The sequence below is a fragment of the Ixodes scapularis genome, unplaced genomic scaffold (genome assembly GCF_016920785.2).
Source record: "Ixodes scapularis isolate PalLabHiFi unplaced genomic scaffold, ASM1692078v2 PGA_scaffold0__279_contigs__length_252992795, whole genome shotgun sequence".
Taxonomy (NCBI): domain Eukaryota; kingdom Metazoa; phylum Arthropoda; class Arachnida; order Ixodida; family Ixodidae; genus Ixodes; species Ixodes scapularis.
Window position 1 is genome coordinate 218641312 of NW_024609835.1, and position 22954 is coordinate 218664265.

The 22954-nt window shown below is 47.7% G+C and overlaps 1 protein-coding gene across 1 annotated transcript in view; it reads right to left on the minus strand.

Moving 5' to 3' along the window:
• Positions 1-795: 795 nt before the first annotated feature.
• The window catches only part of LOC120845313 (serine-rich adhesin for platelets-like), a 70246-nt gene continuing 48087 nt past the window's right edge, over positions 796-22954 (minus strand). Inside the window, exon 5 of the mRNA XM_040503426.2 lies at positions 796-8196. Within this exon, the coding sequence (XP_040359360.1) occupies positions 3296-8196 (4901 nt within the window). The 3' untranslated portion in view covers positions 796-3295. The remainder of the gene's footprint in view (positions 8197-22954) is intronic.

Genomic DNA, 22954 nt, shown 5'->3' on the forward strand with positions numbered 1-22954 from the left:
GGATGAGTTCTCGCTGCTCGCTGATGGCTCTAAAGAGAGAACTTTTCCGGAACTCCGCGCCTACTCTAGTGACGTCACTGTGCACGTGACCCGGAAGACGATGCACGAGTTGAGAGGCGGCAAAAACCTGGATCTTTTTCATTTTTTTAAGTAAAAACTAGGGTATCCAGGCAAAATCTGTTTTCTGTAGTTCACTGCAGAAGTTCACTGCATCAACTTCCACAATTATTTAAGCAAAGCCCTAAAATTGTTGCACAGCTCCTTTAAATAAGCACAGTGAAGCAGTCCCAACTAGCTATGTCAGGGATTTGTGGCGAGCAACACATCAGGTGCAACCGACCATTTAGCTCAAGCAGATAACACAAAAAGTGAGCAGTCAATCAGTTATGATGACTAGATACTGAGGATCTATCAAGTGTTAGCAAAATTTAACTGAATCCTGACTTTGAGGGTTGCCCTAGATTCCAAAGTTACCCGTTAAGCTACCGCCCCCCCCCCCCACCCCCCTCTAAAAAAAAGTAACACAACATTTTTGCCATGCCACAGAATTTCAGCACATCCTCAATGTTAATATCGTCTCAAGTTTGGAAAAAAAGCTTACATGTATGGCGTGAATATTCACCGGTTAATTCGTCAGTACTTCAACAAATGCATGTGAGAAAAGTACACTTGCACTCATTCAAAACATTGCTCACATTCCACACATTTATCTTACAAACACATTGGCTAAACAATGCAATGTTCCACAAATTGCATACACCAATATTTATAAACAGAAATAACCACAGTGCACCATCTTGCGTCCCTCAAAACCATGTGCCGCACAAAGGAAAAAAAAAAAAAAAAACTGGGACAGAAAAAAAGCATGTTGCTTTTGTAGCCACTGAATTACTGCTTTGTTAGGCAGCCGTGTTCCAAAAAAAAAAGCATTAATAGTCAGTTATTTGTTTTTCGTAAAAAAAAAAAGCCATCATCTACTACATATCACAATTTTAACATAAAATGATACAACACTTCTCCAAGATATAGACAGATGCTATCAATGACTTAAGTTCCTGCACACAAAAGCAATGTAATATACATGGGTATGTTACCTCTCGTAGGCCTTTTGCGAAATTACTCGGGTACCGGGGAGTATGCTGTCAGCATAGTTATATGCAGCGCACATGCCGACATCTGCAGCAGCAACTGTTCTAAAGCAAAAACGTGAATGTAGCACTTTGCATGTGCAATCATGAACCGCCCATATTGAGATTTTTTTTAAATATATTGTATTGATAAGTTGAGCAGGTCCGGCCAGTTCACGTACCTACATTGTAAGCATTGTCCTTGGTGTCTGGATAATTTAACAAAAGATCGGAGTTTTCATGCTACTGCAAAAAAAAGCAAGAATATCTTTTTTTTTTTTAAGTTTTGCTTTAAGACCCGACCCGACCCGACCCGACCCCCCCCCCCCCCCCCCCCCCCCCCCGAGACTAAGGAAAATATGAAGGACAACACAACACACAGAGTGTCTGCGTGTTGTTCTCCTTCGTCTTTTCCCCAGTCTTGGGGGTTAGTTTTAAATTATGTTAAACCTTCACCCGCTCATTTGCACCCTAACCTTTTATAAGGATATCTGTCACACATATTTAGCATGTTCCACAAAAGCATATTTCAGAGGCAAATGTCAAGCACATGCAACGTGCCTGTGGCAACTATTTTGCCAGAACAAAAGCGGTAGACAGTGAGGATAATATCGGAGGAGTCAACTCGTTAGTTTGCTGCCTCTGGTGCAGTGAAAAAGCTGCCACAGCATGCTACAGATACAAGTCGCACAATTATCCTGTCATTGTATGCCCCCTGAATGATCTGCATTAAATTGTAAAATGTTGAGTCAGCAAAAGATGCTTAAAAACAAACTGACTGTTTAATAAAGTCACCATTCAAAGCTACCCCTGTATCAAGCTCTCACATACTTTTGTATGCCATGCAATCAATGGCTCAAAGTTTCCTTCCATACAAAAAAAAAAGGTATTATTGTGTATAAAAATAAAATCAGCTGACAAGTATAACGTGTAGGCAAGCTAAGCAACGGGAGAAAAGCACAACGAGAAAAAAGCAGAGCTCTAGTAAGGACAAACCAGAAATGTGCAAGTTCAGAACTGCTACGCTGTTCTATAATGGTTTCATCCTGCAACACACTGTTCCTCAAGGTAAAGGCAGATTTTCTTGATGTTAAACAAAAATCCCAGATGTTTGTCTTTCACCTAACCTTTCAATACCATTTTAGTTTTGACCAGTTATAAAAAAACTTTCGGAATCTTGCATTTGACATCAGAGAAGTATGAGTAGTTCTAACAGAAGTGTGTAGACAAATGGTTAAGAACCCATATACTTTCTATGGTGCTTCTCAAAAAAGTCTATGGCTAGACATTTGTGGGGTAGAATTAAATTGCCTCAACAGTGCTATGCATGGAAATACTTTTTGTTTCCTGTATGTATCTCTGAAGGAAATTGGCTCTACGTGGGCCCTAAAATACTGTAAGGTGCAGTTTTGTTCACACATGTTTGCATCCTGATATCATCAATATAAGAAGGTCAAGGCAACCTACTGATTGCATATTTTCTTCACCTTTAAAAAGGAAGATGTCTGTATTTAGAATCCACTTAATAAAACCACGTTTTCTCCCTGATTAAATGCACACAAATCAAAAGCTTAAAGCCTTTGGTTCTCGAAATGAGAACACTTGTCTCACACGCGAGGCACACACTCTACAAGGAAACAATTACACTAAAATAGTATTCCCTCTCAAAGAAGGTTCACTGTTTGATTGTTAGTATGTTCTTTCTTCCCAGACTGCTGAGCAAACAGGCCAACTTTTCAGTCAACCCTTGTAGAGAATGTGAGCTTTTGAACCCCCGATACCCAAATGCTGAACAACCCACAGTACATTGAATCAATTTAGTTTGGAGTGCAAAGGCATCCAGGTCTCACAAAACAGTTATCACTGAAACACTGAAAAGCGGCTGATCGATGATTCCAGCCGAGAAAAGTTAATTATTGAAGAAATAGTCAGTATGACATATGTGAGACGAAGAAAACTAGAGGTAGGTAAGTCCCATGCTCATCTATAAATTGTGCTCGTTCAGTTTGCTATATCAATGAGGCACAAACGAGAAATATACAAAAGATATCAAAGCAATCTGTAGTACCAGCCTGAAGAAGTAAACTATGGCTTGTGTCCACTCCCCAGAATACTTTGAAGTTAAAAAAACAAAAAAAAACAGCAAGAGCAATCGGAATTCAGGATGCTCAGTGCTCGTGCATCGGGAAGGTGAGTGGCGGTATGACGTTAGAGAAAGACGGCGCGTGCGAGTGGTGACCCGACGGTACAAAGTTGTTGTGCGGAGCTGGTGGAGGAGGAGGAGGCAGGATGTGGTTGAATGAGTTGTGAAGCATGCGACTTGGTGGGTAAAAGTGCGCGGACGACCCCCGACTCTGTTCGGCCGAACCGGCACCGATGTCTGGAAAAATGTTGCTCAGGTTGAAGTTGGGCACGTGATGCGACGGCGTAACTGCACAGTTCGCGTAGTGACCCTGCACGGCCGACGTGGTCGTCGAGGTGGGGTTGGGGATCGACGAGGATGAGCTCTGCTGACTGCTCCTCTGCAGTGGGCTGTGATGATGCGAGAAGGAAGGAGGTGCCAATGAGTGAGGTGCCGAAGGGGGAGGCGGCCCGGGAGCATTCAGGTTGAGGTTGATGCTGTTTTGAGACTGTGGCCTGAAGAGGGGATTGTACGCCACGCTGCTCGAGTTGGTGCTGCACTCTGGTTCTGCGTTGCTGCGGACCGCTTTATGATGCTGCTGATGCTGCCAGGATGACGAGGAGTGAGGTAGCTTTTGTGTGGTCACGGGCGCCGCGGCAACTCCGGCCGGAGGTGGTGGCAGCTGCAGCAATGCGTGATTCTGAGATTCGGTTCTCATGAAATCCGGAAAGTAAGGGATGGCGGTGACGGAATTGTGCGAGGAACTGGACGCTTTGTTCTTTTTTGATTTAGACTTGGGATTCTGCTTTTCGGTGGTATCGGAGCAATGCGGTTCCGAAGTCGGGAGCATCGATGACTTTTCTCTGCGCGGCTGTTTTTCGGCGTCGGCCGTGGGCAGGGACAGCGGAGCATTGCAGATCGAGGTGCTCGTCGTTGCAAATGGGCCGGGTATCAGGTTATTCACGAGATGGGGCGCCTGAGCACAGTGCTGCGAGAGGTTGCCAAAGACGGGCGGGGGAGGGGCCAGAGGCCCCGAGCATTGGGACCCAAACTCCGAGGCAAGAGGAGGCAGGATCGGAGCTCCCGAAGAACTCGGAAACAGGCACCCCTGCTGCTGCGAGGTGGGCAGGGGCCCCTGCATCCCGAAGTGAGCCTGCCTCGGGGACGATGACTGCAGGCAGCTCGAGGGAGCGCGACTCAGGGGCGGAACTTCGGGACGGGACGAGCAGGCGTTGAAACTAGGACTACTGTGTCCAAGTGTAAAGTTGGGGTACGGGTAGTTTTGGTGCTGAAAGACGTTTTGGCTTGCACTGGCGTCCGGCTGCAGGTGATGGCCGTGCGTGGTAGAATGCGAAGTGGAAGGTGCAGCATGCAACGACGAGGTTGTATGGAGACTGGGGAAGTCATCTTTGCCGTGATGGTAGGAATGGAGCGGGTACCTGGCTGGGCTGCCGGCCAGGTTTTGCTGCACGTGGTAGCTACTGTTCACGGCCGCGGGTCCGCCCGACGCTTGCAGAGCGTGGGTTCGGTTGTCGGCAATTGATATGCTGGGATTCAGCTGATGGCTCTGCTGCGTCGTGCTGGCTGGCACCTGCCTTTGGTGTGGGTGGTTACTGCTCTGCAACTGGCCGCTCATCTGGGACTGGGTGTAGGGTAGCCGATTCCCAAAGCCGGGATGGTTAGTAAAACTGGCCGCCTCCTTAGAGCCTCCCAGGGCGTCCTTTTTGGAGTTGCTTGCCTGCGACTGGATCAGGCTCTCAGCCGAGTAGGATATCTGAGGGCGGGATGACTGGCGGCACGACGTCATCTGAGTGGTTGGTAGCTGGGTGCAGGGAGGGGCCATGCGGTACGAGGACGGGAGGAAGTTCTGCGTCCCGATCAGGGCTTCGGCCGAATAGCACGACAGGGAGGTGCTGTGGCTGCCCAGCACGCCGCCGCTGGTGCTGAAGCTCCGGGCTCCGGCCATGTACTGGTCAGGTCGAGGGAAGCAGGTCGTCGCCATGTACGAATTGATGGACGTCGGAAACTGGCTCGGCAGACTCTTGTTGGGCGTTGCGGAGCGTCCCGAATCGCGGGCCATCCTGCAAGGGGAAGGCGGTGGTTTGCCACTGCCGATTGGCGGAGGAAGAGGATCGGGCTCCTTGGGAGCGGCAAATCCCTGAGCAGAGGAAAACCCGGGCAGCACAGTGTGCGAGTTCTGAACTTGTGTGGGAGGGAACTGTAGACTCCTGGACTGCATTGTGAACGTGGGCGGTGCACTTGAAACAAAACTGTGGCACGATGTCTCCGTGAGCAACTTTGCCGAAGGTAAATTCTGCAGTTGCGGCGAACGGGAGGCATGGTGGCAGTCTTGCTTGCTGCCACTGTTTCCCATGGCATGCAGGTCTCCTGACCGCGGGCCCGGATATGCATCTGACGTGACGTAGGCGTAAGTGTTTACACTCTCTGTGGAATCTTTTTTTTTGCTCAGACTAGAACTGACTGATGCCTGTGCGGTGCTCACTGACAGTGATGGTACAAGAGGAGTTATGGAAAATGAAGGAAGGCTGCTGGAGCTCTCCACATTCTTGTTCGTTCCATTATTTCCCAATTCCTGTTCCAGCTGATCACCCGGAGAAAGAGAGGGGAACGAAAGTCCAGGGTTCGAGTTGCTGTTAAGTGAACCATGCCCGTCATCCTCTGGAATACTCAGGATAAGTGGCAACTCTTGATCAGACGTCAAGCTGTCTGTACTTGAAACAAATGCTTTGCTATTGTCCTCACTGCCCTTGCTGCTTGGTGGAGTCAACTGGCAGAGAATTGAGGCTGCACAGTCGGGCATCTTGTTTGCATTATCAGGCATAGTGTTACTGCCATTATTTGCAGCAACAGAGACATAGCTTTCAGTAAACGTTGTTGAACTAACACTTGGAGATATGTCAATGTTCTCCTCCATGACAATGGAGTGTAAACTCAGACTCGATAACTCATTGCGATCTGTTGTTTCAATAGAGTCTTCTGCCTCCTTGGCTGAAGTCCTCTGCACGTTGCTGGTTGCCTGGCCAGGCGATGAAGTTTCTGCATCCATCTGGACAGAGGACATGCTGCTTTGAAAGGTTTCCTCTGCCTCAGAATCCTTGTCAACAGTCGTTTGAAGAGCTTCATTGCTGCACACTGCTTCCACCGCAATAGATGCTTCAGAACGACGGCTGTCTGGCAACTGGCCAGAGCCTGTGTCCGACGAAGCCGCAGAGACAACCGTCACGAGCGTGTCGCTCCTCTCCGTGACTCCTGTAGATACCGAAGTCTGAAGGGCTAAAGTTGCCGACTCAAGAGTGGAGGCACTGTTGCTGTTCGATCGGCTGACAGAAATATCTTGAGGGGGCAACTGTGCAAGGGCGCTCGAGAAGATAGACTCTGTTGCCTGTGCCAGGATGTCTGTTGCAAGGGGCGGTGTTCCTTTATTGCTGGTACTGCTCACACTTTCCAGTCCCTGACTGGGGGCTGTGGCGATGGCAGAGGAGCAGGAAGTAGTGCTCGCAACATTTTCCTCGTCTGACCTTGCAACTTCTATGCGTGCCTTCTTTGCAGCCACCTCGAGGCACGGTCTTGCAGCCTTCTTGCTCCCTTTCCGTGGACACGATGGCTTGGTCTGACTAGAGTCTGGCATCTGGGATGTCGGCTTGGGCCTAATCGTGCAAAGGGCCTGTTTAGACGCCGAGTGGATACATGTCGCTTTCCCTTTAGAACTGTCTGGCAGAGTCTTGCCCTTTGATGAAGATGATGACGAGTGCTGAGGGCAAACATTTTGCTGCTTCTTGCAGCAGCTCTGCTGGGACGATGTGCTAGCCGTAGTGGTGTTGCATGCGGGAACAGTGACGGAAGAGGTCTTGATCTGTACGGCTTGAGTGACAGATGCTTGCTCCCTGCAGACAACACTCCGGCTAGTCTCGCACACGATCGTCTTTCCGCGAGCAGCCAAAGAACTGCAAGAGTTTGTGCATGCAACATTGGGCATCACCTGACCATTCATAAGATGCGGCGGCATAGGTGCCCCTACAACCTGCGGCTGAGACACAACAGGAATAATTTGCCCAGAGGGGAGGAGAAATGCAGACGGTACTTGAGAGGGTGCCGCGTTCTGGCCCGCGATCATGGCCGCCCCTCCTCCGTAGGACAGAATGGGCTGGTTCATCATCATGCCGGTACCCGAGAGGAATGTCGCATTCTGCATGGGCGGGACACCACACAGCTTGGTCTCCTTCAGCTTAGGGTCGCATTGCACCAGGCCTCCCGCCACGAAGTCCTCCATCCCTTGCCCCGCTGTTGCCAGCTGAACGTGCGCTCCGCCCAACATTTCTGACCCGGGGAAAGAGACCACTGAGCCGGGAGCGCGTGCCATGGTGTGCCCCTGTGGGTTAAGGATGATGGAGGTATTCTGGAAGGTGACAACATTCTGCAGCACGGGCACTCCCTGGTCGTTGATGACAAGAATCGGCTGAGACATGACGCCGGCTGCCGCGGCCGACGGAGTCATGGCCGCCAACGGTTGCTGCTGGAACACCGTCACGGCCGAAGGCTGTGCGGTGGACATGACGGGAGCCGAAGGAAGTGCTTGTGTTACCAGTGTGCAGCCGGGTGCACTGTCGCGCATGACGCCAAGTTGGGTAGCTGATACATTACTTTGCCGCTGCGTCTGCTGCTCCGTGATGTCTGCTCGTGATGATGGTGGTGGCGGAGTGTTGTGGTGCTGGCAGGACTGAAGCGCAGTCTTCACCTCTGTGCAGGTAACTAAGGCACGTTGCTTTTCCGGTGAGTGCTTCAGAGAATACTTTTTGGGCTTGTGGTCCCAGATCTCTTCGGGAGTGCCGTTAAGAGGAATACCGGCCGTCGTCAGAAGCCGGGCATAGTTGGCGTTCAGGTCTTCCAGCTCCCGTATCTGCTTCCTGAGCCTTGCAAAGATGGTGGCTGTTAAAAAGAAGAGGACGCTGTGATTAGTTAAATTCAGGTTTTAAACCAAGACTGCTCCTCACACTTTCGTTTGTTGGGATGTGGCATTAGCACCACTTGCTCCATGAAGGGGCCTTTCACACCACAAAATTAACTTTTCAAAGTTTTCAAATGACAGAGAAGACCTATGTCACCAATCTAAAATATACAACAAAAAATGCACTTCTGGGAAAAAAAAGTTAATGTGTCATTTACTTTTGCATGAGAGCAGAAAATCTTATGCTGCCCCTGAAAGTGTTACAAATTCTACATTCGCAGGTTTCTTTATGCCCTGATGGCCATACCAACAACCTGGGTTCAGTTTGTCCAAGGCAATTGACTGTATTAGCGGTGAGATGTTTCGGTGGTGCCTTCGTTTGGTTACCTTTCGTGACGTCATTCCCTTGTGAACAACAAGTTCAATGGTGTTTGTAATGAGCAGGTGGAAGCCTGAAATCATAGCGCTCTCAAAGAAACATTGCCAACACAATTGAAGTTCTTACATTCCTCTTATTTCCGTTGATGAGACATCCTTTGCTGACGTCATAGTCAGCATTCGGCCAACTGTGGTGGGCCGACCACAGCGACGCTTTCGATCGCTCACTTCGCCAATGCCTATGCAAGTGCCTTTTGCTTAAATTTTTTTCAAACATAGCATTAATAATCTTAAATTATAAAAAAAAAATTGTTTTTAGCAACTTTAAAAATACCTTTGAAAAGTGTTGGCTACTCCTATATTTTCCGGACTACACATTTTAGAAGTTAACTTTCTGCACTGTGTGGACAATTTAAAAGTGCAGACTCTACAAGGATCTACTTTTTCAAACTTGCTCGTTGTCAGCGCAGTTGTCACCACGTCTGATTGTCGAGATCACTTTGTTTCACGCTGGGCTTAACTCAACAAGTTGAGACTGCCAGTCTGCTGCTTCTGCCTGGATGCCCTCAGCAGGTAAGGTGCAAAGTAGCTGGACACAAGGGGTCAATATGGACCAAGCTGGATCTTGATTGCACAGACGTCCACTACTTGCAGTTGTAAAATCATAAGAGGTGAATAAATCACTGTGGAGTCTTTCAGGAACCACGGTTGCAATACCTCCCAAATAAAAAAAAAGCATTAATTCCTATTTTTAGTTCTTTTAGGGCAATATGAATTATAAAAACAAAAAGAATCATGAAAAGACAAATTTACATACATGCTGTTTTACTATCCAGCATGGAGTGCTATATGTCGGAGAACTAGTCACTTACCATTTTTATCGTCAGGAAAATTTGTATGAAGAGATAGTGCAGACTATGCACCAGGTGCAGGCTATCTAAAGAAGAAACACTTTCTTGAGCCAAAAGTTCCTCCTCGCAGACAATGGGTCTGGACAATATCTAGAAACACGGTAATCTGGATAGAAGAATATCTAGCCTGCCAACAAAATTTCTTAATATTTCTAGCATGTTGATCAGTGTTTCGCAAAACAGGTTTCCAGGAGCAAGCGGCTCCCCAATTTATCCCGAAGAGTTCCCCCCAGGTCTCCAAATTTTCTCGCACGACCGTACACCTAGTAAAGCATTTTTCTAGTTTGAGTTTTGCTGTTAATATAAGAAGTCGAGGATTTTTCAAGAATGAAAGATTTGTGAGCCTCTGCACTACACTCAAAACAGGTTGCAATGAAGGTTACAATAATATTGATATGGAAGTTAGTTTTACTCTGCAGAAGCTTAAAGGCACTAGCACAATCCAACTATAGACATTTTGTTTCCTGTCATTCTCAGTCATGTGGGTTTCGAATCTGGTATGCGGGATGAAAAAATAATAAAACGTTTCAACCTGTAATATGCGAGAAAAAAATAGGTGAGGCAAAACAAGAATATGTGACAATCACACATTTTTTGTAAAGACCTTCCAGCGGCGTGGAGAGATCAAAACAATGTTTTACCGCATCTCAGAAGTGACGACATTTAAGAAGGTTGTGCTTTAGTGGAAAAGGTGTATACTCCCATATAATGCCACTGGCCAAAGAGCTTCGTTGTCAGGGTGCAATATCAACGATATAAGCAGACTTTTTAAATCTCTCCCATTGTTATAGCGACATGTGAATTATGAAAAGCACTGTCCATACTATACAGAGAGTGACAAAGTTCTGGCACTAAGAAGCGATCGCTGGTACTTCCCAGTTTTCTCATTCAACTGCCAGCATAGTGGAATGCATAGTAATCTTGGGCAACGACCTAGCTTATAAAATTGATACGGTATTCATTATTGCTTGCCTCAGAAAAATGCAAAACTGTGCCGATGTGCTCACGCCGACTGTCGGGAATGCACACAATCAATCAGGAGGACTTTTTATGGCAATATGTTCCTTCTTTTATTTCCGAACTTCCTGTCAAATTAATTGTTATAGATATGTGAAGAGAGCTGCAAATGACAATGATGGCAGTTGCAATCTGCAACGACGAGAACATCAGCAGACGGCCGTCATCTCCTCGTACGCATTTCAACTTAGCTACAGATTTGCTGAAAATAATTGTTCTCTCACTAACTTGTCTTATTACCCTTGCACAAAATTTGACGTCTTTTATGAGCCCAGGTGGACCGAATTTAGTCTGTGGAGCAGACCGCACCTTTAAAGCTACAACTGCCCGTCACAAAAATAAGAAAAAGATGATGCCGAAATTGTTGCTGCTGTTATGCCCATTCTCAACAAAATGCGTGTGCATTTAGCACAGGGGCTCAGACTCGGCAAAGGATAGGAATTCCAACCTTGCAACAATCTGCATTCTGTTGCCTTCGGACAGCCAGTCTGATCTCCCGGATGCAGTCCCCAAGGCTTCCCTCGATCGCACGAATGGCGTCGTCGCTGTCCCTCGGTTTTACGTTGTCGCTTACGTTGTGCCACGGCCACTCTATCCCTTCCTCTCCTCCCGCGACGCGTCCTTGCAAGCGTACGAGAAGATTCATTCCCTCTTACGCAAGAGGGAAAATGGATGCAACGAGCAAACAAACGGAATGAAAGAGCACGGCGGGAACCACACCGTGCTTAGTCCAGTCCAGTTCAGGCCAAACCATGACCTTAGAATGAAAGACGACTGCACACACCAAAGCAATAAACGCTACCACATTATTATACTTTTTCAAATTGCTTCACACCTTTTTTGTGGTTTCAATCATAGAGTAGCTTTTCCTCTGACAAATCTGTGCTTCAACAGAAGCTTTCCGTACCATGCCGTCAAAATCCATCAACGCTGGTCGACGATTTGCAAGCCTCGTTGCAAAGCCTCCGATACGTTTCTGGACACGATACAGCACCTGGCGGCTAGAAAGACACTCAGTTGCAGTTTCTGTAGAGTTCTTTTTTCCCAAGAGACAGCGGTTTATTATAACCAAACACGCAGCAGACGAAGGACGCTTTGTGCCGCGAACATGGTATCTTCATCGTGTGGCACGCCTCCGCGGAAGCGTTTGAAGTACAGCCGCCGACCGATCTTTCAAACGCTAATAACTGGGACTTGTTCAATATTTCGGACCTAAAGGAGGAACCGCGACCTACCAAACAGAAATAGTGCATATTCACGATCAACGTTTCAAACAGCATGAAGAATAAAAGTTCGATTTTTCGGACAAAATTGTTGAGAGCAATCAGCGGGAAACAGCACCGAGAAGCCGCCATTATAGATTCTATGTTGGCTGCACATGAATTGGCTTGGTCCTACTCCTAGGTGAAGCCATGCTACGGCTTTTTTTCTTCTCTAGCTGCGCGTCATTATCATCATCATTGCTGCCATTTTACTTTCTTCATTCTCCATTCTGGAGGCGTGAAGTTGCACCCCTCACCTTGTCTCTGTGAACCATGTTTTTGGACTACGCTGGCCTGGACGTCACGGCACCATCTGCTCTTCTGCTGCCACAAAGTGTTGCTAAGAAGTGTGGAAACTACTCGACCACAGCGTTAGAAAAGGCAGGGATTCTCAAGCTAATAGAAAGTGCCGAATGCAAGCGGAGGCATAACCTGGAGCAAGGCACTATTCACAACTTTTTTAAGCCCGCCTAAACATAACGAAGGCAAACTTTCTAAAATGATGAATTTTCGGACTGTACCGTTGTTCGGACATTTTTTCGGCCCCTGCAAAGTCTAAAAAATCGGTCGGCGACTGTACTGCAATTTGAGGGAGTCTGCGGTCGATCTTGCTGCTGATACTAGTACAAGTGAGTCGGGAGGCGATGTTAGATTATTGAATTTCAGTTCTGACAGCGATGACCTGTCAAATAAGCTCTGAACATCCACAACTGCACATCGGTAAGGCTTGTTTCGGCTTCGGCTTTGGTTGTCAAATGTTCTCTGCTTGTGTACCGTCAAAGTCTGGGCAGTTTGCGCATGTTGGCAATGCATCTATCTGGTGGTTAGGTTAGACACACTAGTTTTAGTTTCTGTATACAGTCCAATCCAGTTATAACGATACCATGTATAACTATGTACTGCTTATAACAATCAGTTTCTAGAGTTTCTAGACTGGAAATGATCAGTTTCTAGTTCAGGTACGACAATAATAGGTTATAACGACTGAATTTCCAGGTTTCTTTCAATATCATTATTATTAAATTGCACCGCAGTTCTTTTTTTGTTTTGTTTTCCCACAATTTTTTTTTTTTTATAATCAAATGCGTAAAAAATGAAGAGCCTTGTTCGTGCGGCGTACCTCCTGGGAAACATTTGAAGTCTCGCAATTTGAGGGCTTCTGTGGTCAATTTTGTTGATGAGGCTGGCACGAGCGAGTTGTAAGGTGATGTCGAATCATCATAATTTAGTTCCGAGAGCAAAGAGATAGGGCTCGGAGGGGATAGTGCTCTGCGTTGCGAAGTGGGAAAAGGTGGAAGGAGCTTCCACTTCGTTCTTGACCTGTCACCGAGTACAGACTTTCTCCCCCTCCCGGAGGGGTTAAAGAGCCTGTGCAGCATGACAGGTGTTGAAATCAGACTGCTGGCTCCATTGCTGGGCAGCGTCACGCACATTGAAGTCTCAGACCGGTGGCCAATCGGAAACCCTGCTCGCCATCCGCTTCAGGGAGTCGAAAGCGGCAGCCTGAGAAGCCCCCAGGTCCAGATTGTGTCCTTTCTCAACAGAAGCTGGATCGGCGCCATGACAGTTCACAGGCTGGGCAGGAAACGTCCGATATGCCTCAACATGCCCGACAGGTGCCGCACCCCTTGCACATCTGTTGGAGGCTGCGTACTCGTGATAACAGAGATGGCTGTGCTCAAGGCATCAGCGTTCCAAATCACCCCAGTTCTTGCAAAGATGTTCAACCAATTTCTCGTGTTCAAAAAAAACAAAAAAAAATTGGGTTGTGTGTATGTTTATACAGCCTAGAACTTGGTCTGCCTCACATTGCCGATGAGTCTCCCAGCTGTAGATGAGAAATTTAGCCAGTGCGGTACAACCGCTAGCCTGGGGTCTTGAACGTGCACCACACAGTAGTGATACACGACCGCACGCCGGTACGATGCTCATCCAGATCGAAATGGGCAGGGGTGGGGCTCGAACCCAGGATCCCTGGGATCTGCAGCGCGAGTTTCGCTCCACGCGCTCCGAGCTGGTGTGCGCTAGACCACTCGGCCACCGATCCCCCCTCTCATGTTCAGCTGCCATCCAGTCTCCTGGAAACTAGCGTACGTCACTCCTCCCTTCAATGGTGCATGGGACCCACTCTGGCAATGTGTCTGGCTATCGCCAATCTGAACTACTTCTGTGGTCTGTCACACAATAGAGCAAGCTCTTTCCAAGCAGCTCTCTAAGCACTTGCAGTATAGCATATATCACAACCTCATTTCACCTCATCGATATAAATTCAGGCTGGGGCGTGGCTGCGACTCTGCGCTCACTTTCACGATCCATACCCTAAGCGAGCATCTTGACAGTAAAGCCCCCTGCAAACTCGTTCTACTGATTTTCGTCAAGGTTTTGACAATGTTAGCCATGCAATGCTGGTCGACAACCTTGGTTACTATGGCATCGAAGGAAATCTGCTCTGGTGTCTCACAGACCTCCTAACTTCTAACCAGCAACAAGTTCTCTTTCATAGTTGTCGATCCCCTCCCAGGTTGGTCGCCTCTGGTATCCCCAAGGCTCTGTCTTCGGACAACTGCTGTTCAACATATTCATTATGATGTCACCACTAATTTCAGGTCTCTTTCCCTCCTTTATGCCGACAACTTTAACCAACTTTAAAAAGACATTGGCCTCATTACTACACGGCCCGTCTACAATCAGCTGCCTCTCAACCTCTTAAAGTGCGTCACCACGCAGATCACCAGCAGCCATCGCAAACACAACGATCAGCACTGTCTGCAAATAGCCAACCAGCCACTAAACAGGTGCCTCAAATGAACATACAGGGAGTTACGGAGGACCAACAGCTCAAGTTTGATGTGCACATGAATTCTATCGTAGCTCGTACACGTCGTATGCCAGCTTTCTCACAAGGTACCACACGTGGTGCCGGACCAGGCGTTCTGCGTATGTCGTACACCACGCTTATGCAATCACAGCTCGGGCACTGGACACCAATCTGGTTCCCTCACCAGGAAACTCGTCTGACAAGATTGCAGTGTCCAGAGACACACAGCCTACGTAGAGGTCTACAAAGTTCATTGCCCCACTCGTTCCTACAGAGATATGCAAACTCCACAGCTACTCCGTTCAGTCTGCTGGCAGCCCATCCTTGCGGCATGACACGGCACCTCTCCAGTTCCTCTTGACAACGCTTCATCCTGCCGGTGCCTCCCGTCCGTTGGCCTCCCTGATCTACCATGCACGGAACAGCGACATGTCCCCTATCCTGGCACGCACCCTACACCACCGGATATCATTCCTTTCATGCACAGTCCAGCTGTGGCGTTCCCTTCCACACTTCATAAGAGACCACAGGCCTAGTGACCCAGAGGACACAAGGACGATCTGTCGCCCAGCCGCGCAGCATCTATGCGCATAGCCACTAAGCCGCACATAATTTTGGTATACAGTCGCCGTACCGCACTTTATCTTTGTTCATAGTCACCAAACATTACAGCATACTTGTCAATAGCCTTATATCTTTTTTTTTTATTGATTTTGAGTGATGAAAATCAGTTGGACCTTGCCTAGCAGGTTTTGTAGCAGGCAAACTATAGGTCTGGAGCAGCCAGTGACACTTTTGGAGCAGATGCCAACATCTGTTAGCACGTCACTTGAAAATGGAAATGTGCTTGCACCGCTAAATCAGTTTCCATGTGAAAATGATTAAGGGTTCCTCTTTGATACTGGATCATATATCTTATTACGAATGAAAATGAGTAGAGAGGACACAAAAGAAACACGCAGCATTCTTTTTCGGAACAAGGCTAAAGTAAACTTCATTTACAACGGGTATTAAAAGATCAGTAGAAATGTGAGGCATAGCGAAACGACTTCAGTTGACATAAAGCCTCTCTCTCCTTTTCATGTTTACACTCCATAATGAGCAAATATAATTTCTGTGAAATGCCGGCCAATATCAGCATATCCACTGAAACGTCTTTCAATACCAATTTGTCCCCCCAGCACTTGCATCACTGAAATTCTTTATTTCGGCAAACTTGGCCAACTGGTATGGTCCTCTGGCCTTTCTAGCACACCTTGACTCTCTTGGGTCGAAAAAAAGGATCATAATTATTATTATCTCGTCAGGATCGGGAGCGATGGCTTCTGCGGCGACCACAACTCTTAGGACGCTCCGAAGCACCACTTGGAGGCATTCGAGGTAACGCCGGCTGGACCGAGCCTCCGCAGGACAACTTGTAGTCTCCAGCTGTGCTCCGACCGACCTTTGCTGAACACAAAAGTGTCGTCGACCATGTTCATGCATCCTTCGATCCCCTCAAGGACTCATAGTGACCTATGGTACTAGAGCGCCTCAGGAGCCAACGTCAACCCAAAGGCAACCGTTACAGCAGTGCCCGAAAGGAGTAATAGACGTTGCACGCTCCTGGCAGCTTTCGAAAAGGCACACCCGATGAAACCCAGACGCTGCATCCAGTTTTCGAGGCTGTAACGCTTCTCGGCAGTTCGAGCACTGGGTCGACGGTCAGCACAAAGTGCTTATCTTTTAGACCCACCCAGTTGAGGTTGGTTAAATTGACGCACAGTCGACAGCACACCATGCCGTCGGTGCATCGACGTCACGGACAACGCCTTCTTTCTCCATTTCATCGAGTTCATGTCTCACCACTCCACAAAGAGGGACGGGGATCCTTTTCGGCACACCCGGTGAGGACGCAGCTCTGGGTTCGATTCGAATGCGATACTCTTCCAGCATCGTGCCCAGACACGAAAAGGGCGAAGCTGCCGTCGGAGACGACGCCGAGATGGTTTTCGGCGGGTCGGCGTCAGTCACAGAATCGACGAACTGGGCGACCCCGAGTGCGGCTATTGTTACGTAGCCCGGCAGAGGAGTGTCCGGCGAGGTTGGCATCCGGAAAAGAACGAGGGACGAAGAAAACGTCTGCACCGGAGTTTACCTTGAACCGGAGGGGGCAGCCTTGCACGTGCACTATGACGAACTGGCCGTGCGCTTGCGACAATTCCACCAAATGGCCTAGGAGCGACACGCAGGCGCAAAATGTACTTTCTGGCGGCAGTGGTTGCACGCCACCTTCCTGGCAGGGCAGTCGAATTATTGGTGCAAAGCGTCACAGGAGAAGTCGCCCAGTGTCTCCGTTCCGGCGTAAGGCTGGCAGTGTTGACTCCTTCGGTTTCGAGAAGCTCTCAAACCCTTACAGTGGCCGCCGTCTTGGCTCATTTGTTTGACGCAACGTCAACGTCGAGCACGAAGGGCCGCGAAACCGCCGCTGAAAGCAATGGCTTTATTGGTGACACTTTTCAAGAATTTCGGTGTCGGTATCGGTTGCTGTCCGTCGTCGCAAAAGAGACGAAAAACACCTTCTCGTCTCCCCTAGTGGCACAAAGAGAGAAGTCGGGCGTTCCCATCGGCTGCGCACATTGTGGTTTGCGATCCACGAAGAGGGAAGATTATGCGTCCCATTTGCTCGTCGCCGTACGTCAAAATCACACCCTCACTTCTCCACTCGACAACACGAGAAAAACCTTTGCCTTCGCTCACGTTGTCGCCGTTGCAGACTTTTTCTAACGACGACGCTGCACTCAGGCCGTACTTGTCTTAGGCCCGAATGCGAAGATAACGGCTGGCTTCCACGAACCCTGCGGGCGAATACCTTCGACGTGGCCGACCCGCAACAGACGTTTCACCAGTTTTGTGCTTCGCAGATTCCGTGCTCTATGCGACGATGACGCAGCGCTCGTCGTAACCAGCAACTTCGATGTCGACCTCGCGCTTATGAAGAACATTGACACGCAGATCCCGTGTCTCGCCTCACCCACTAACTTTACCAATCACGCAGCGCTCGTGGCAGGCGAAGGTGGCATCCATGACGCCGACCGTGACGGCAATGCATGTTAACCACTTCCTACCTATGTTCTTAGGTACGAGGCGACACCATTCTGCCAGCATTGTTCGAATGTGCAACAGTCATCACTTTTACTTCTTCACGCATTGTGGGAAAAAAAGGGGTGGCATATTTTTTGTTTTCAACGTCCTTGTGCCGGCGAGCCTGCAAGGGCAAGTCGATGAGCGTGGGCTTCGAGTTTCTGCAAAGCCAGTCCGACGGCCGTGGGTCGAGCGAACCGACGACGAGCCCGTTTTTTGTGAGGCGGTCTTCCACCGCGAATGACAGAGTTGCACTTCTTTGCGAGATTTCACGGTGCAGCGAAGAATGCGTCCCCGATCTCTCCTTCTGTCCGTGCAAGCTTATGGAAGCGGCTCGACTCATAAGTTTCGTCGACGGGGTGTACCAAGGAGCTTGAGAACTGCACCACGCCGGCGCCGTACGAGCGGTAAGCTTTTACATTCGTCACGAAGGACGAGGGGACGACGCCAACTCCAGGACCCGTGCAGTACGGGAGGTTACGGACCTTGGCTTCTTTGGTTGCAACGGTGAGGTCCGACTGTTGTAGCCACGCTGGTTGCCGACTCGCATCGTTGAAGTTCAGCGCCGGCAGGGGAAGGTTGAAATCGATGGTCAGCGGCTGGACGGCTGAAACTAGGAAGTTGTTGTCCACCCCACTCCTGACAGCACGAAGCGGAGGCAAGTTTTAGGCCGGGGTGACCAAATTAGCCAAAGCAGCAGCCGACCCACCCGTGAGTGTGCAAGCGCCAGAAAAAGGCCGTTTACTCGACTGCCTTTGTCCTTGGAGGCATGGTGGGGACACCACAGTTAGGTCTTTTGTGCCACGAACACGGCACTCTCTACGGATCACCCCCCCCCCCTTTAGGGCTAATGACGGGCGCGGCAAACAACATTACAGGATCGGCTAAGTTGACAGGCTCCGAGAAAAAGTGACGCGGTGCCAATCGTTGCCGCGTAGCGGAGCTTGTGTCGCAGCCCGCCCAGTCCGCTCTGTGCGACTGGCTACGGTACCCTTGGATACTCCGTGAAACACATAGTTTTTGTGTGGGTTCACGAATGGTATTACAAACGACTGTTGTAAGTGAGATAACGTCTGGATTGAGACTACATTTCCAGGGACTTTTTAGGTAAATTCATGCTTGCCGAGCCTTCATACTTTTGCAAGTCTTCGACATTTGGCACCAAGGCAAGCAAGCTCGGAGAAATGGCTGCGTCTCGTGGTTTCCGGCACATGGACCGTTGTGTTTTGGTCATTTACCGTGAATTTCCCTCTTCTGCTGCTCTGTGTTTGTGTGAGAAGTTCAAGCATTAACTGCTGCATACATTCCAAAGCCGTGTTAGGAAAAGATGCCAATTTGAAGAAGTCTTCCTCATTTGAAGGAAACGGGCTGCTTTTGTATTTGTAATCGGCTACATAGAGGACGCCTACTCCTAAAACATCCTAGGTGGTAAAAACAGCCAAGTTATTCCTCTCGTGTTTTCTCTACATGTGCGACAAACTCACTCCCTCGCGTGTGCGTGCCATTTAGGAGACAAATGACTAAGGGGTAAGAGTTTCAAGACATCACTTTCAATCAGCTGTTCACCGCAGATTCGTGTGTGTATAAACCTTTCTTGTGCACTCTCGTCCCCAGCCACCTAATACGCATATCCGGTATGGGTGACAAAAAACTAATAAAACGTTTAAACCTGTGAATAGTAAAAAATATAGGGGTGGCAAATGAGAATCTGTGACAGTTACGCTTATATCCTAAATATCTTCTATTGGCATGGCGACGGCAAAACAATGTTTTCACCCATACTGGAAGTGACGACATTCAAGATGGTGGAGCCCTCGTGAAAAGGGTCTATTCTTTGGAGATTTGCGGGTGAATCTGCGGTTAATACCGGAGCTGTTATTTTTACGGTACCTGCTACAGCTTTGTTGCAACAGTATACGAAGTGTGAGGCATTCACATTGTCTACGTGAAACGAGATCACAGCGCCTGATACAGCAACATGCATTGACATGTTTTTATGACTGCATGCATAAATAAGGTGACGGTTTTGTTGACCTTGAATAGATGGCGCCACTAAAACTCCGTATGATTAAAGTTTTGTCGATGATACCAAGTTTTTGACACATTTATATTTACGTTGAAACGACAAGATTTATAGGAAAACTACCTTTTATCGAACAGGTATTTGCACAACTTGCTATCTTTTTACAGGTCCCCCTTTTTCTGCAACATTTATTGCCTTGGTGCTTGCAGCTGCCTCTGTTATGGGCCGTTGTGGTTTGGCCAAGACTGCACTGGCAATGTGAGGCCGTGGTGCGTTCTTGCCATGCTATATGCTCCGTCTGTTCGCTCGTCAGATCCACTTTCACCCTTACGTAAGGGAAAAGAGTTTTCTCACAAGCTTCCAAGAATGCGCCACTGTTGATGCGCACCCCTCTCATGATGCACTGGGTCATAGGCACAGGGTTTTGTTTCCCAGTTTGCACAACGTACGAGGCAACGTAAAGCAGAGGCGCAGCGATGACGCCGTTTGCATGAAACCGCCGACAACCAGGAGGAAAGACCGGCTCCCCCAAGACAACGGTGTCCGGACCGTCGAGAGGTTGGAATTCTCGTCCTTCACCGAGTTAAGGGGAGACACTGCTCTTTAAAACAAAAATATGCTAAAACAACAAAAAAAAATTTTTTGAAATTGTGTTTTTTGAAGATTGGCAGGCACTTATCATATAATCTTGAAGGTTTTTCTTAATCTCTCTCATCTTGAAATATTCTCTTGGAAACAAAGTAAAATGAGTCTGCGGATGTTCTTTGATATTATTTCTGAGTGAACTATTTACACCCTTTACTATTTTATGGCCGCCATATCTCCACTTGCACATGTCTAATCTTCATATTTTTTTTCTTTCTCTGGTAGGTGTATGTGTGACATGTGCAATAAGGGGTATAAATATATTAAATAGGGTTATCAGTAGGGCTGGGCAATTGATCGATTAAGCTTCCGATTAATCAATTAAGGCTTTAATCGTGATCAAACTTTTTAACCGGTTAATCGTTTTTTTTAATCGGTACTCAAAAAGAAGTCGACCGGACGCACACATGGCTCTATCGTGGACGACCTGCCCGAACGGGTCCATATCACATGAGCGAAAGACATTTTAGCGTTTAGCGAACAGCGAAATTTGAGCAAATCGACGTTTTAGCGAATAACAGGGGCGCATGTTAACCCATCCGCCGCGCTGCGCTTACGCCGCTTCGCGGCGACAGTCTGCGGCAGCTCATTACAAAAATTTTAACCCACTTGGCCCACTTGAAAACGCCGCTTCGCGGTGCCCGACTATTTGCTAAAGTGTCATTCGATGAAATGTGAGCGTTCGCTAAAACGTCATTCGATCAAGTGAGTGCCTCCCGTCCCGAGCGGTGTTCCAGTCCCAGCCAGGTGCTATGAGCAAGGTTCAATTTTCGTGCTCGCGAAGAGTCATGTGCTCGAGGATATACATTACAGTTCTGCCGAGGCCAGACACACAAGCCAGGCCCCCAATTGATCCTCGCACAACCCCGAAACTTTACGTGTTGAGGATCTCTTACACACCCTGCCCAGGCAAGACAAACAAGCAGAAAAACAAGCTGGGAAGCTAACAACGCCATTGACACCATGGTTACTTGTTCCAATATTCGGCCCGTAAAAATGGACAAGTTTACGCTGGAAAGTTTGGGCTTAACGTAAACTCCAGCGTGAAGTTTTTAACTCGAAAGAAGTCAAAAATGCCGTTTCCGTACAGTGGAAGCGTAAGTTTGCTTCAGTATCACCCACGAGCGAAGCACCCATGTACGCCGCTGCAGCAAGGACCATTCGCCAAAACGCAGAAAACACTGCCTTCGGAGCTTTAGCAAAAATATGTGAGCCTTTGAATCGTTGAACTATATATGTATCCTCAATTCTAAATGTCCTTTGCGCCGTGTAACAGAGAGTAAAATAAGTCTTCAATGTTCAAAGGCAAGACGAGTTGTTGCATTCTTTCTAATATATTATTATAAAAATCGACGCAACCGATTAATCGATTAATTAATCGATTAAAGGGTGGCAATTAATCGGGTTAAAATGTTTAATCGACGCCCGGCCCTAGTTATCAGGCTTTATTTAGGTGCCTTTTAGGCATCCTGCAAATAAATCATTTCGAAACTGGAAAGTTCAAAAGTGTCTTATAAAGTTTATAAAGCATCCTAGAGTTTTCATTTATGCTTTATTAGATTCCATGTACCTTCTAGTTCACTGATATATGTTTATTTTTTTATTTCAGTATTTTAATGTCTTAATCCTTCCCATAATATTTGAAAATAGAATTTTTGATATTAACAAAACTAATTAGGTTACATTAAAACCAAGTACATATTTGTGGTCAGATTGTAATGGGAAATAAGCTATGCAAATTTCATTTGAATTGAATCACAAGTTATATAAAAAAAAAGCTCTAGAAGCAGTGTTGCCCCTTAAAAGCCCAGTGCTGGATGTTGACGCACGTCGTCGGGAATCGGCGCAGCGACAGCGGCCTACGGGCACAACGGACGCACGACGGAATAAAATGAGTGCACGCTAGTCATAGGAAAAACATGACGATACCGTGGGCTTGTCGTATCCGTGACTTTTCCAACCCCGTGAAATAAAGACCCCAAAGAAAGAAAAGTGCCCATGCTCGAAAAAAGTAGAAAACCATTCGTGTTCGGACCGAAAATGAAATTTTCGTGGCATCTGTAGCGGCGTATGTGGACTTCAATGCGAGCCTCGCTAGGCTTAGTGGTTCGCCGATAAAGGGGCACGGAGTTGGCGTCAAAAAAGCTTTAACTCGGAATTCTCGAAGGACCAACAGCTACCTTTTTCCCTTCTCTCGAGATTTCCGAGGTTTTCTCCCCGCATTAGCCGTGCGAGTTGGGTTGTCTTCGTGGACTAAATTCGTATGCTCGTAAATTACAATTTTAATGCATGGACACTTCGCAGATGCATCATCGTGGACATTAAAACTAGATTTATTAAATGTAATGCTAAAAAAAACTACATTTCCAATTTAAAGGGACCATGAAATGACCTTTTTACTTTTTCCAGATAACTTTTACATTAAACCGTCGGTGTTCCAAACAGGCATCCGTTTTCAAACAGGCATCCGTTTTCGTCTCGGTTTATTAACTTCTACACAAAAAATTAATGAAATATCGACTTTTTCTTTCTCTCCAACTGACGGCAAAACAAGCCGTGACG